The sequence below is a fragment of the Tupaia chinensis genome, unplaced genomic scaffold (assembly GCF_000334495.1).
Source record: "Tupaia chinensis unplaced genomic scaffold, TupChi_1.0 Scaffold000119_2, whole genome shotgun sequence".
NCBI classification, from domain to species: domain Eukaryota; kingdom Metazoa; phylum Chordata; class Mammalia; order Scandentia; family Tupaiidae; genus Tupaia; species Tupaia belangeri.
In genome coordinates, this window is record NW_006159586.1 from 3,326,598 (window position 1) to 3,342,399 (window position 15,802).

The 15,802-nt window shown below is 39.7% G+C and overlaps 1 protein-coding gene across 2 annotated transcripts in view; it reads right to left on the bottom strand.

The window, feature by feature from the left end:
• The window catches only part of DYM (dymeclin), a 445,444-nt gene that overhangs the window by 317,090 nt on the left and 112,552 nt on the right, over positions 1-15,802 (bottom strand). For both annotated transcript variants that reach the window (XM_006144440.3, XM_027770270.1), the window contains exon 7: positions 2,467-2,592. In XM_006144440.3, the coding sequence (XP_006144502.1) occupies positions 2,467-2,592 (126 nt within the window). The remainder of the gene's footprint in view (positions 1-2,466; positions 2,593-15,802) is intronic.

A 15,802-nucleotide genomic window follows, 5' to 3' on the forward strand; every position in this document is an offset into this window, starting at 1 on the left:
AAAAAATTCTAAAAAGTAAAAAAATAAAAAAAAGAGGAGAGGAGAGGAGAGGAGAGGAGAGGAGAGGAGAGGAGAGAACATTGAGCTGGCCCCATAGCATTGTGGTTAAGCACTATGTATTGGAAGCCAGATCCCACATGGCCAACTGCAGTTCAAATCATAGTCATAACAACTTCAAAACCACACTAGACACATATACATACATGTCCAAAATCCTGACATGATGTAGAATGAAGGAAAAAGATTTGTGACATGATCATGTCCCATTAGGAGGTGCTCGCTCGCTCACTCGCTCTCACTCTCGCTCTCTCTCTCTCTCTCTCTCTCCCCCTTTTGCTCAATCTCCTGTAAGAGCACATACCCTCTGGCTTTAAAAAACTAAAAAGAAAAAGAAAATAAGAAGAATGTTAACATCCTCTATGACTGTGAAGAATGAACCTTTAGCACTTCCAGCGTCATAAAGTTCAGAGCAAAGGTGCATATGGCCCCACAGTAGCAAGCACTACTTCACACAAGGCCATGCTGAGTGCTGTGCTAAGAAATGGGGTACAATGCAGACACTCCATCTCTAAAGCCCAGGCACTGTCCCTCTTACCAGTGATTTTCTTTCCTTTTTTTTTTTAAAAAAAAAAGGTTTTGTGTTAGGGAGCGTGCGCTCGCTGAAGAGAGAGACAGACAGAGACAGCAAGAGGGATAGATAGAAATCACCCAGAGAGGGAATGCTGCAATCCCTTCTCCTTCATTCTCTTCTTGACATTTTGGGAATGCATGCACACATGTCCAACATGATTTTCTTTCTTTTTTTGGAGAGGTTTGTTTGCTTGTTTATTTGTTAGTTTATTTATTGCTATAGGGCATGTGCGCTTGCCAGGACAGAGAGACGAAAGCGAGAAATCACCCCCAGGGGGGATAGCCACGTTGCAATCCCTCCATTCTCCTCTCAGGATCTTGGGCATGCATACACACGCACCTGGCATGAGTTTAAGCCACCGGGTCCAGGACTTGAACCACGGTCGACTATATGGGAGTCCAGCAACATAGCCATTACACTAACTACTGGTCCCACCCAGCATGATTTTTGTTTTGGAGAGGTTTTTGCTATAGGGCACATGCGCTTGACATAGAGACAGAAAGCGAGAATCACCCCCCTAAGGGGGGATGGCCACGCCGCAATCCCTTCTCCTCTCAGGATCTTGGGCACACACGCACACGCACCCAGCGTGAGTTTAAGCCACTGGGTCCAGGACTCGAACCGCGATCAACTACATGAGAGTCCGGTGACACAGCCATTATGCTAACTGCTGGTCCCCCCCAGCATGATTTTCGAGCAGCTGGGTCCAGGATTTGAACAGCAGTTGACCATGTGGGAGTCCAGCAACATAACTGCCACACCACCTCCTGGCCCTACCAGGTATTTTCAAGTATATTCAGAGTTCTAATGGAGAGTCTCCTAATGGAGTCTAGAAAGGTGCTACAGGTATAATCACGGGAGCAAGAAGGAGGTGGAGAACAAAATATTCCCACTAAGAACTCAAACTATAGCTATTTATTTAGATTTATGTTTTAAAGTTTTGCAAAGATATGTCAATAGAATGTAGAGTGTGCAAATGCATTTGTGCGTGATTATTTAATATTCGTTTATTCCCATCCCTACCTCCTAGGAGACTGTAAGCTTCTGTTCAGTAACACGGACCCACAGCCTAACACATGCCTGGCACACGGTTAGCACACAATAAATATTTGCTCACTCAATGAAAGTGGCAACAGTCAGAGAAGAGCTGCTGGAGTAATCCAAACACTTGGTGATGGGCAGAGATTAGTCTTCTTTTTTTTTTTTTTTTTTTTTTTTTTTTTTTTTTGAGAGGTTTTTCCTATAGGGCATGTGCGCTTGCCAGGAAGACAAAGAGAGACAGAAAATGTGAAATCACCCCCCAGTAGGGATGACCATGCCACAATCCCTTCTCCTCCATTCTCCTCTCAGGATCTTGGGCACGCACACACACTGCCTGCCATGAGTTCAAGCCACTGGGTCCAGGACTTGAACGGCAGTCAACTATACATGGGAGTCCAGCGACATAGCCATTATGCCAACTGCTTGTCCCAGAGATTACAGTCATTTTAAACGGACTGGTGAGAAGGGGGAGATACAAGAACAATCTCAATAAATGACTTTAATTTGATCACTGCTTAAACTTAAAGAGCCAAGCAGAAAGATGTAAAAGAAAGACTCTTTCAAAGTTTCAGCTCTACAAAGCAACCGCTAGAGGAGGTGATAAAGCTGTGAGCCAAAGGCTCAGGGAGAAAGGACAGTTTGGATAGGAAAGCAGAATTGGATCCCTTATGTGCTGGATCTTACCACCAGAGAAAATGTACAGTTGGAGATATGGGGCCATACTCAGGGAAGGATGAGGCTAGATAACCAGATTTATACCTTTAAAAACAGACAAATATGAAGTAGAAACATACCACGGGCCTTGCATCAAATACTTATGGCTGATGCTCTGTCGCAGAACTTCCTTGTGGAAAAGTTGGCAGGAAAGGAAAACAACCAATGTTGTTATAGCTTCTACTGATATTTCATATGTAATATCTCTGGAAAAATGAGAAAGAAAACAAAATAATGATCACTTTGGGAGATTACGATATTACTCTTTCCTAAATTAACTGTTCAGTCGAAACTCTAAACATTCAACATATTTTCAACACGTTTTAGGTGATTAACATAATACTGACATGTTGGGGTCAACAGGTGACACAGTGGTTAGGGCGCTGGACTCCCACATGGTCGACTGCAGTCCAAGTCCCAGACCGGCAGCTTGAAAATCACTCCAGGCATGTGCATATGCATGCCCCAAATCCCAAGAGGAGAATGGAGGAGAAGGGACTGAGGCATGGACATGGCCCCTGGTAGGTGATTTCTCACTTTCTCTCTCTCTTTCTCTCTTTGTCTCTCTCCAACAAGTGCATGTGTCTTATGGCAAAAACCTAAAAAAATAAAAATACATGTTTATGTTTAACATAAAAATTAAGTCAAGTAAAAATAATCAACCCTATCTCAGTAATCAGCTCTTGTATTTGAGTCAGGTATCTCCCTATTTCCCATTTCCCAGTTCCCTTCTATGACATGAGCGAGTCTACTAGCGTACAATGGAAACAGTTGCCACAGTGTTCTGCTTTGAAGAGTCACTTTAGACCTCTACATTCATCCCTGTGTACTAATACAGAAACAAATACTCAAATTACAAAACTAGAGAGCAGTCACAGCACATGGAAGAACACAATGCCTTCTGAAGTTGGTAAGCGCTTCACAATCAGAACAGTGATACACCCTAGAATCTTTTGTCTCTAGCGCCCACTTTCTCACGGCCAACTCTGCAAGTTCAGCAAAACATTAAGAGTAAACAAATTATTCCTGTTTTATTAAGCATATTTCTATTATGAAGGACTACCCTGTCTCTCAAGATCATTAATCCCTTTGAGAAACAAATCTTAGATCAAATAAAAAGTTTCAGCTGACTAGGGAGTACAAACAGGAATAAATTCATCAAGAAATCTTCAGTGACTGCAGAAGTTTAAACAGGATTACCAAAAGCACAGTGGCATGTTAAAACCATAAAGTGGAAAGCTCAACAACACGGCAAAACGAGTGCTCTAAGAGAATATCAAAATATTTTTATAAAACTAAAATATTGACGAAGAGTCCAAAAAAAAGTACTTAACGCCTACTTAAATAAAGGCTCATTAAATAAATTAAAAATGACTTGACTCTACAACTGAACAAGCCTAAATTCTACCCAATACTGTAAGGGGTTATTACTCTTAGAAACAGGCTTAAAATATAAAGTATATAAAGCAGAACGCAAGATGCCCATGCAATTGACCTTACTGTGTAATTAATTAATTTCAGTTCTATTCAGAAATATGACTTTCATTTCATTGCCAGAGGGCATGTACACACACAAGAGTGAGAAAGAAAGCACAGTCCTATGGGTGGGTATGCTGCAATCCTTTTTCTCCATTTCGTCTTCCCATTAGGATTTTGGCCATGAATATACATGCACCAATGTGTTTTCAAACCATCAGAGACGACATCTGTCTCACAGCAAGCCATGTGGATCTGGTTCCCAGGGCACAAAGCTTAGCCACTGTGCTGTGGGACAACTCCAGAAATAATGACATTTTCTTTTTAAGTTTGTTTTTGTTTTTGTTTTTGTCATAGGGTGCATGCGCTCACTGGAGAGAAAGAGAGACGGAAAGTGAGAAATAACCTCCCGGGGGGAAAGCCACACTGCAATCTCTTCTACTTCATTATCCTCCTGGGATTTTGGGCATACACACACACACACACACACACACACACACACACACACACAGCATGTTTTAAGCCACCAGATCTGGGATTCAAACCATGGTCAGCCATGTGAGAGACCAGCGCCTTAAGCACAACGCCTTCTGCTGGCCCTGGAAATCTGACTTTTAAAGTACTGTAGAATAATTCTCTTTCCTGACATTTCCACAATTACTGTTGTAAATATTAAACACATAAGAAGCGATTCTTACATTTATTCTTATTTCTTCAACTGAATAAAAGACAAACCTAAGATTTCATGTCATTTTATAACTCATTAATGATTATTTGGGTGCTCAGAACCCGAAACATTTTACATTACCATAATCATTGAGTCATATAAGAAATCTTCAAAAAGTTCATAGAAAGTGCGTATTATGAAATGAATTATGCATGGAGTTCAAAAAACTTTTCACAGCAAAATAAACTCATACTTTAATTCCATTTGTCCATGAACTTTCTTGAAGTCTCCTTGCATGAATGAATGCTCATGCATATTGAGAATCTACATTCTGTACTCAATTGGCTAGGCTTTTTGGTTGAGTAAGGGTTATTTGTTTTGTTTAGTTTTAGCCAGAGGAGTATGCACTCACCACAGACAGACAGAGAAAGGAAAAGTGAGAAACACTCCCCATAAGGCATGATCATGTCACAATCCCTTCTCCTCCATCTCTCCTTCCTTTCAGGACTTTGGATACATGTGTGAGCATGTGCATGTGCACTCTCCCAGAGTGATTCTCAAGTGGTCAGGTCCAGGACTCGAACCACACAGTCAACCATGTGGGATCTAACCACTTTAACCACCATACCACGGCTGGTCAGGTTTTAAAGCCATATTCTGAAAATAACAAGTGCTCTGCCAGAGAAGTGAACCTATCTGTCTTCACAAGTAGGTAAGTAACTACCTCTAATGCCTTTGCAAATGGACTTAGTCAATGCATCAATAATAAAGAACCTGGGACCAGCAGATGGCATAATGGTTACACTGGACTCCCACATGGTCAACTGTAGTTCGAGTCCCAGACCTAGTAGCTTAAAACTCGGGCTGGGCGCGTGTGCATGCGTGCCCAAAATCCCAAGAGGAGACTGGAGGAGAAGAGATTACAGCATGGTCATCCTCCTGAGGTGTGGGGGTGATTTCTTGCTTACTCTCTCTGTGTCTCTCTCTGTCTCTCCAGCAAGGGCATGCACCCTATAGCCAAAACAATTTCAAAAAAAAAAGAATCAATTGCAGTAGTTTACAATTTACCATCTCATTCTATATTCCAGATCCAGATCCAGAAACAAATTAAAAGTATGACTACTAATAAATATTAGCTCTAACAACCTTGGAGAAAGAATGTATACTTGGAGGATTATCCTTCAAAATTAATAGGGTCACACAAACTCACAAATGGGAGAATGGAACAAGTGTTAACCCTAGATCACCCTCTTTTAACACAAAATTCTGTAAACCCTAAAGAGTAAGAGTTGAGGGTTTAACGCTGGGAGGTAGAAAAAGTTTACAACACATAAGAATATTGAATCAACATGACCGTGAGTTTTATATCAAGCTAAAACTCCAGTTCCCTAAGTTCCTAAACAGAGCTAAGTGATCCCTCCTTCCACAGACCCAAAAATACAATTTGTATCAAACAGTTTATCACACTGCATTTCAGCATACATACCTATCATTCAATCAATATTTATAAAGAGTTTATTCTTCCCATGTCTAGACTAGCATTATGCCACCTACTAGCAACACATCCATCAACAAAGGGATAAGGTTCTTGCCTTTGTGGAGCTCACAGTTTAGTGAAGAAGAGAGAAATCAAAAATTACTCCAGGGGCCAGCAGGCAGCACAGTGGTTGAGGCGCTGGACTCCCACGTGGCCAACCATGGTTCAAGTGCCAGGCCCAGATCAGGTGCATGTGCATGAATGCTCAAAATCTCGAGAGGAGAATGGAGGAAAAGGAATTGCATCGTGGCCATCTCCCCTGGTGGTGGGAATGGGGAGGGGGAGGTGTCTCATTTTCTTTTTCTCTTGTCTCTTTGGCAAATGCATGTGCACCATAGCAAAAAAAAAAAAAAAAAAAAAAAAAAATCTCCCTTTAAAAAAAAATAAAAAATCATTACTCCAGAAAAGGCACTAAGAAAAAAGAACAAGTAACAAGACAGGATCATCGGGGACTCTGATTTGAAGGAATGAAGAGAAAGCTCCTCTGAACAAGTGACATTTAAGGCCAGCCATGGTGGTGCAGGCAGTATGGTGCCACTGTATAATACTGGAGCCATATGAGAAGGCCTAGGTTTGGAACCCAGGTAAACTAGAATATGCTGAGCATACCCATGGAGGTGGGAGTGATCCTGGCTGGCTAGAAGACTAGGGGGAGAATCATGGCGTGAGAAGACCCTGTGAGACATCTCTGTCTCTGTTAATCTGTCTTTCTCTTTTAATATATAAACAAACTTGAAAAAATAAAAGAGACATTTAAGTTAAGACCTAGAATATGAATGGCAGTTACTGGCAGACAAGCCTTTCTTTCTTATTACAATACAGTTCTCCTTAGTAGCACTAAACAACAACAGTAGGCTATCAAGACAACATTTTGCAAGATTGTAAGAATAGCTACAACATTTAAGAACTAACCAAGAATTTATAGGACATCAGGGTGGGCAGGTAGCATGGTGGTTAAGGCACTGGATTCCCACGTGGTCAACCATGGTTCAAGTCTCAGACCTAATGGTTTGTTTTCTCACATTCTCTTTCTTTCTTTTTTTTTTTTTTTCTCTCTCTGGTCAAATTTAAAGTAGTAATAATAATTATTATTTTAACTAAATAATTCTTTAAAAAAGTAACTTACAGGACCTCTATGAAGAAAACACTAAACACTAATGAAGGTCACAGAGAATGATCTGAATAGAATGACTTAATACTATGAAGATAACAAGTCTATCCAAATTCATCTATGAACTAAATGCAATCACGACCAAAATTCTTACTGAATTTTTATGAGAAATTTCATACATAGGCTAAAATTTTTATGAAACAATAAACACATAGCTAAGTCAATCCTGAAAATGAATAGCAAGGGGATGAGCAGATGGAGTCAATGGACTCCCACATGGCCGACTACAGTCTGATTCCCAGAACCAGTGGCTTGAAAATCACGCCGAGTGCATGCATATCCAAGATCCTAGAAGGAGAATGGAGGAAAAGGGATTTTGGTGTGGCTATTCCCCCAGGAGTGTGATTTCCCTTTCACTATGTCTGTCTGTCTGTCTGTCTCTCTCTCTTTCTCTCAAGTGAGCCAATGTGCCCTAAGGTAAAAACGTCTTAAAAAGAAAAAAAAAAAAGAAAATGAACAGTGAAGACAGGGACTTTCCCTTCTAGCTGGCAAGTCACATAATACAACTGTAGTAATAAAAATAGCATGGTATCCACACATAAAGAAAATAAGGCAACCTAATGGAACCCATTCAAAAACTCAGACAGACCTGTGCATATGTGAAAACAGTATATAATAAAGGTGGTACCACAAATCGATGGAGGAAAAATAAAGTGTAGAGAAGATGGTGCTGGGAAAATCTAGCTTCTATCATAAAAAAACCATGATGGATCCCTACTTTACAACATACTCAAAAATCAGCCACAGGTAGATTAAAGGCTTAGATATGAATGGTAAAACTAGAGATAATAAAAGAGACTATACAAAAAATTTATAACACAAAAGCCTATGAGCCCCACAAACTGATGAATGGTTAGAAAAACTGTGGTACATATACTCAATGGAATACTATTCATCCATAAAAAACAACAAAACCCTGACTTCTGAAAGGAAGTGGATGAATATGGAAGACTTACTGCTGAGTGAAGCAAGCCATGCCATGAAGGAGAGGCATTGTATGTCCCCACTTAATATATACAGAGTGCCTGCACTCTATGACTGAAACTAATTGTCTAAAGGTCATAGAAACGCAGTATATAGATGTAAATACCATATATAATGTGTGTGAAAGAGGAGGGTCTGAGGAAGGACATTTGGGGGAGGGACAGGGAGGCAAAGCATTAATGGCACAAAGAGGTGTGGTATTATCTGTTGAAGATATTTCGTAGTTTTATCAACAGTACTAGGGAGAAATGTTCACCTGTTTAAATATCCATTTTGTAAGACAAATAATAATGTGATCTAATGTATGGAAAAAAATGAAAAATGAAAAAATAATAATAAAAGAAAAAATAATAATAAATTAAATAATAATAATAACAACAATAATAATAAATAAAATTCAATGAATAATTCTTTAAAAATGAAAAAAAAAAAGCCTATGAGCAAAAACTACAATGGTGAAAAACACATATACTTATATAAACGTAGGGATTACTGCTTAGTAAGTAAAACCTTGGAAAAAGTTAATAGGCAGATAATAGACTGGGAGAAGAACAGGAACTAGTATCCAGATTATTACAAGCAGCTCCTGCAAATAACTAGTGAAAAGGTAGGAATGCCACTAGAACAGGAGAGTGAAAGATACAAACAGGTAATTTAATAAAACGTAACATGCATTTATGCACTGGACAATGCAAATTGTTGGCAGGGATATGATAATATAAAACCTTCATATTCCCCCAATGGGGACACTAACCAGCACAGTCACTTTAGAGAACCGCTGTGATGTATGCCAAAGAAACAGTCAGGGATACGTATGAGGACTATGGTAGGAAACTCTAAAATGATACTCCCCTCCCCAATAATGCCTGCTTCCTACTGTTCATGCTCTTGCATGATCCTCTCCCTTTAAATGTAGACTGAATCTAGTGACTCACTTCTAACAAAGAATACAATGAAAGCAATGTCACTCAGGGAGATTACCTTACAAAAGGACTAAGGCTTGTCTTGGGAGTCTTCTTTCGCTCTGCCACTTGCTTTCCAATAACCTTGTTGTGAGTTGACATGACAACTCTTTCTCATGTAGAAAGATACACAAGGAAAACACATAAGGGAAGCCTCCAATCAAGAGCCAGTAAGGAATGTAAGGTTAAACAACCCTTGAGGAACTGAATCATGCCAATGGCCAAAGTAGAGATCTAGGAAGCAAGTCCTCCTCGATTGAGGCTTCAAATGAGACCACAGCTCCAGCATAACTACAGCATCATGAGACACTTTGAGTCAGAGGCACCAAACTAAGCTGTATCCAGATCTCTGAACCTAAAAAAAAATGTGAATTACTATTTGCTATTTTAAGTAGCCAAGTTTTAAGGTAATTTTTATGCAACAATAGGTAAGTAACACAGAGGCACTCCTTATCTGTGGGGAAGCAAAGTTGGAGGCAATTCGGACGTCCATCACAGAGGACTTGGACAAGTAAAATGCAGTGATACAATGCCATGGGGCAGTTTAAAAAGTCAAGGACTAAATGTTCAGTTAGCATCACGTGTAACTCTCAAAAACAGTTCTAAGGGGGAAACATTGAATGATTTCTATAACAACACTATTGATGGGTACTAAAAATGCATGTACACGTAATATTTTATACTTAAACATATACATATAAAAGTACACACACTAAACACATGAGAGTGGTGGCTTATGGGAAAGAAAAGGAGTAAGGAGTAGAGATAAAGAGAAGTAAATAGATGAGTATTAAATAAAGGGAAGGATAAGCCTTGAGCCAATGATGGTAGCCGCCTTTGAACTGAAGATCCAGTTAATTCAACCTTACACCTCATGGGTCCAAAATCAGAGACCATGGGATGAAACAAAGTATAAAAGGTTGGGGAACATGTTGAAATAAGGAAATGTTTAAATTAATACAGGAAACAAAACGTGTGTGCAATAAATCATCTAGTTGGCACATTCTAAGGACCTCAACTAAAACGAAAATAGGAATGAAGAAAAGTGATCAGACTTAAATGACATCTAACAAAATAAAACAAACATCCTCAATGACAGACTGAATGTTTACAGTGGGTGGAAATAACTAAGACTAAACAAGACTAAGGTTTCTAGATTTGGAAAGATGGTGATGTCATCAACCTAACTCAAGAATACAGAAAATGGAAAATTGCTATGAATAGGAAATAGAAAATTGCTAAGTGTCGGGTCATCAAAAAAGTCATGACATATTCTTGTACAGAAAAACATGAAAAAATGTGTCATGACTCTTCCAATGACCCATATATAGTCAATGCTCATTCTTCATGGACTTAGCATTATGAATTCACCTAGTCACTGAAATTTATTGTAACCTCAGTAAAATCAGTATTGTGGCACTTTTGCAATATGAACCAATCTATAAGATTCACACCAAAGAAATCCTAGGCAAAATTTCATGACAAGAGCTAAAAGTTGCAAATGGACTTATAGATGATACAATGTACTATGATAAAGATGATAAAATAAAAAGAAGGCCTATATTTTTCTTGTGTCACTAGGAAGCACAAGATAATATGAAAAGATTTCAAAATGTTCAAGGACAAGTGAAATTAAGCTGTGAGTTTATTTTGGTGTAAAAAAATATGAAATCATGCATAGTTTTTTCATAACAGGCATTTTCCATAAACTTTTTGAAGATTCCCCCCTTCAAAAAGTTAAAAAAAAAAAAAAAACCTGCAATAGCAAAGTCTGACATAAAAAGTGACTATTCAGGGCCAATGGAAGGCATGGCGGTTAAGACACTATACTCCCACATAGTTGACCATGGTTCAAATCCCAGACCTGGCAGTTTGCTTTCTCACTTTCCCTTTCTCCTTCTCTATCTGATGAGTACGTGTGTCCCACAGCAAATTTAAAAAATAGTAATAGTAATAAATAAAATTAAACAAATCATAATTTTTTTAAAAAAGGACTATTCAGATATGATGTCTGGAATTTTCTTGAAAAATAACAGGAGAGGTGGAGGGAAAGCAATTGTGGATAGGGGTAAAGTAGAAACAAAAGTATTATAGGCCAGCTGCAGTAGCACACTCTGGATGCTGCTGCCTGGCAGGCTGAGACCACACAGGAGGCCTATATTTGATTCCTGACCCTCCCTAAAAAGCCAGTGCAGTGGTGCATGCCTGTAGTCCCAGCTATCTGAGAGGCTGAGGCAGGAGGATCTTAAGCTCACAGCCAGCATAAGAGAAATCACCCCCCTGGGAGGATGGCTACACCACAATCCCTTCTTCTCCATTCTCCTCTCCGGATCTTGGGCATGCACGCACACATGCCCAGTGTGATTCTGAAGCCTCCAGGTCCAGGACTTGAACCACAGTTGACTACAATGTAACCATTATGCCATCTGCTGGTAGCAGGATGTGAGTTTCTTATTCCTAGCTCCTACCATAGTTCCCAGCAAATAATAGGGACTTAACAAATATTAGTTGGAATGAATGAATCATTGAAAGTTTGATACTTAACAAATCTAACTTGTGAAAGTTGTCTGCTATGAGAAGCTGGATATGTTTCATCAGCACTGCATCAGCTTCCATGGTGCTCTCAGCAAACCATCACAAACAGCAGTTTGAGATGGCACAAATTTGCTGTCCCAGCTCTGGAGGTCAGAAGCCCAGTACAGTCTCATCGAGCTAAAATCAAGGTATGGAAAGCTGTGTTCTATTCTGGAGACTAAGCAGAATCCACTTTGTGCTCATTTCGTTTGCTGGCAGGATTCAGTTCCACGTGGTTGTAGGACCCAGGTCCCCATTTTCTGGCCGGCTATAAATTGAGGGTATATCCCAGCTTCTAGGGGTCACCACATTTCTTTAGCTCATGGATCTCTTCCTTGTTCTTTTAACTTGGCAGTGGATTTACATGACTCCTCACGTCTAAGCTCTCTGATCCACTCTTCTGCTTCCCTCATTAACCTTTAAGGACTCTTATGAATATGTGGGACCCACTGGAATTATAGGGAATGATCTCCTTACCAAAGTTCTTTAAGTTGAATAAAGAACTGCTTTTGATATGTGCTAAAGTTTGAATATATCCCCTGAAAATTCACGTACTGTCACTAAAACTGTACTAAGAGAGTGAACATTTGATCTAATTATGGTGTTAAAGGATGGGGCTTTAGGGACAAGATTGGTGACTGGATGGTTAGGACAGAGCCCCCATGATTCCATCCTGGTATGTTTATAAGAAATGGAAATGAGGCAAGATCACAAAATGCTAAGGCCAAAACTTTGCCAGAGCAGAGTGTAGTCTCTACCCATGTGTCCCTGCCTGCCTTATTTCCGCTTGTTATAAACATACTGGGACTGAATCATGGGGACCCTATTATTCAGGGTTTAAAATGGAGATACACCTTTGGGTATGGAGGGGCGGGCATTATTCTGCCTACCACGAGCACGAGCATTCCGTAAAAATCAGATTTAAGTGCTAATTTCAGTAAGAACCAAAAATATGGCTACCAGCCAGCATGACAATATTACTCATGAGTATACTAACCCACCAGATTAGGTGGGCAGGTAGAGATAATAAAAACGAGATGTCCAAATAAATTGATTAAAATAGGCGTCAATAAATTGGCTGGGTAGAAGAAATAATTTAAGTACACAGAGGAACATAGTTTCTGTAATAGCAAATTTTTTTGTTGTTTGGCTTTCACTTGCTTGTTTTGTTTTCTGTTTTTGCAAATTCCCAATTTTCACTGTCTGAGGATAATTCCTGTAGCCATAAAGCAAGAGAAATACACAGAATGAAAAAATATTCAAACGAGGATAATGACCATTCAGTAGCTGACTATCCCACCTAGAAAAAAATGTAGTCCCTAACCCAACCACTAAAACTCAAAGGCCTCTGACTGATCATCCTAATTCATGTCCTACTATGGGTCCTCGATCCTTGCCCATCCTGCTCCAGCCCTGCTGGCCTACTCAGCGGTCCCTAGATACACCCAGAATGTGCCCACCTCAGGGCCTTGCAGCCGCTGTTTTCTATTCAGACAATACCAGGATCCCATCTCCCATTCCACTTGGACTTCTACTACAATGTCCACTTCACAAGAAGAGTTCCCTTACAATCGTGGCTAAAATACCAATATAATATTCTTTGTTTCCACTGCCCATGTCACATCCTGACATTATATATTAACTTATTTGCTGTCTGTCCTGTCTCATCCACAGCTTCAATTCATGCCTTATTCAGTACTGTATCTCCAGTACCTAAGACAAGGGCTGACGAGTACTCACTTATTTGCTGAATAGTCTCTCATAGGCACAGTGAAAAACTAATATTATTTTGAGTTTATCAAAACCAAGAAAAATATATCCATTTGTGCACAAATTTTACATGATGAAAAATATCTGAGATTCCCAGCTTACAAACACGATTTTATGATTTAGCACTTTGCACAAAAACTCACTAGACTCCTGGGGCCACAGTAACAGAACTAGTAGCAACAGCAAAAATAATTACTCAATATTTGTTTGAAGCAAGATTCAAGCAAAGCTGCCCATGCCCTCATTTCATCCATTTTCTATCATAAATTGTATTGAACATGACTGATGCTTTTAAAAAGTCAGCTCCAGAATAAGGAACCTAAATTTGAGTTCTTCCCATCTGGGGGAAAAAAAGAAATGATACAAACAGAAAAACCTCTGATAGAGTCATTTAAGAAATATATTTTAAAGATACAGATGGGTAAAATGCAACTACCCATCAATTACTCCTTCCTAGTTACCATGTTTCCTGACATCTCCCAAATCTGTATGACACATCTAGCTTCCTCCTCCACCCCCAAACTGCTTGGCAAACTCACATTTCATCATTCAAGACTCTGAACTTGTTTCACCTCCTCTGGAAAACCTTTTTTGTCCCACCAAGCAAGTGAATGATGTTCCTATAATATAGTCTGAACAGCACTCTTATAATGCTTTTCATACTCTATAGTCGAAAACATGCAGGACAATAAACACTTGTCGAATTTAAAAATTCTTTTCATGTTATAAAATAAATGAGAAATGTACTAAAACATAGCTTAGATATTAATTTATAGTATCACATAATACTTAGAATCTGAGGGGTTGGGATTACTTCCATTTCCAGCAGTAATGGGCAGGAAATTTAGGAGAAACTGCCTGATGAAGTCAACAAAAATCCTTGTGGGGAAGAGGGGGTCAAGAAGGGCACTTCCTAAAATCATCAAAGCGCTAACAAACCGTTGAAGGAGTGTAAGGCCAAGGGAGCAGGCACTGAGTAAATCTAAAGAGCTCAGACTGACATCTGGAACTGCTTTGGCCAAAGGGATGTTTACCTTTCCACAAGAGGTGGCTGGAAATCTGAGCAGTATTGAAGGTTTAGGGAACAAAAGCTGGAATCCAAGGGTACAAGCCCTGATAATTCACTCCCCCCAAAGGAGGGACTCTCAAAGAGATCCTTACCTTGGGAGTAATAGAGAAAGGAAGGGAATCAACTCTCTCATGATCTACAAACCAGCTTTAAATTGTTTGCATGGCCAGAAAATTTCAGCCCTAAAATTGAAATAAGATGAATATAAAGTGGGCTAGTTCCCTTACCCTAATGATTAAGGGAGTTGGATCCCACATGGCTGACCATGGTTCAATCCCAACCCCTATAGCTTGAAAAACATGCCAAGCAGTGTGCATACACATCCAAAATTCTGACAAGATGGAGAAATGAAGAAGGAAGGATTGTGGCATACAACACCCCATCATGGGGTGCTTCCTTCCTATCCCTTGTTCGCTCGCTCTCTCTGATGAGTGAGTGTACCCTCTAGCAATAAAAAAGTAAAAATACAAAGATGAATATAAAGTGCTCAACAGAATCAGAAGATAATCCTTAGGATAAGAGCATCCTAACCATTAAATTGTTTCTGTAACTTTACAAAGACTAACCAATGATCAAAAGCAGGCATATAAAGAAATAAGATTACATAAACAAGACAAAAGAACCACCACTCTATACAGTTAATAATTACTTAAATAACTATCCTTACTATTCTCACGGGATAAAAGCCAAATTTTGTGACTCAAAAGTTTTTTAATGACCTGAAAACTACATAATGTAATAAAAACAGATCTAAAAAAAAAAATTAAATTCCAGAAAAAACTCTAGAACTGAAAAATACAACAGCTAACTTTTAAAATTAAATTGATTCAAAATAAGAAATAAGAAACTCAGATTAGACCCAGCCGAAAAGATATTTAGTGACATGAACATTAACTCTCAAGAAATTACCAGAGTAAACTACAAAAAGACAATAAGATAATGATCGGCATTTGAGCTGTTTCCAATTTGGGGCTGTTATAAAGCTTTATACATTTTGCCCCGCCAAGGCTGCGACCGGTGGCGGTACCTGCGGGCCCTCCCGGGCTCAGCGCGGCCCCCGTCCCGCGCCAAGGCGGCGGTGGGAGGAGGGCCCTGCCCCCCACCCCAAGGCGGCAGCAGGTGCCTCCGCCGGCCCCTCCACCCCCTCCGGGGCGGTAGTGTGGCCTCTGGGCCCGCAAGCTGAAGCCGAAAACAAGGATTAAGAAC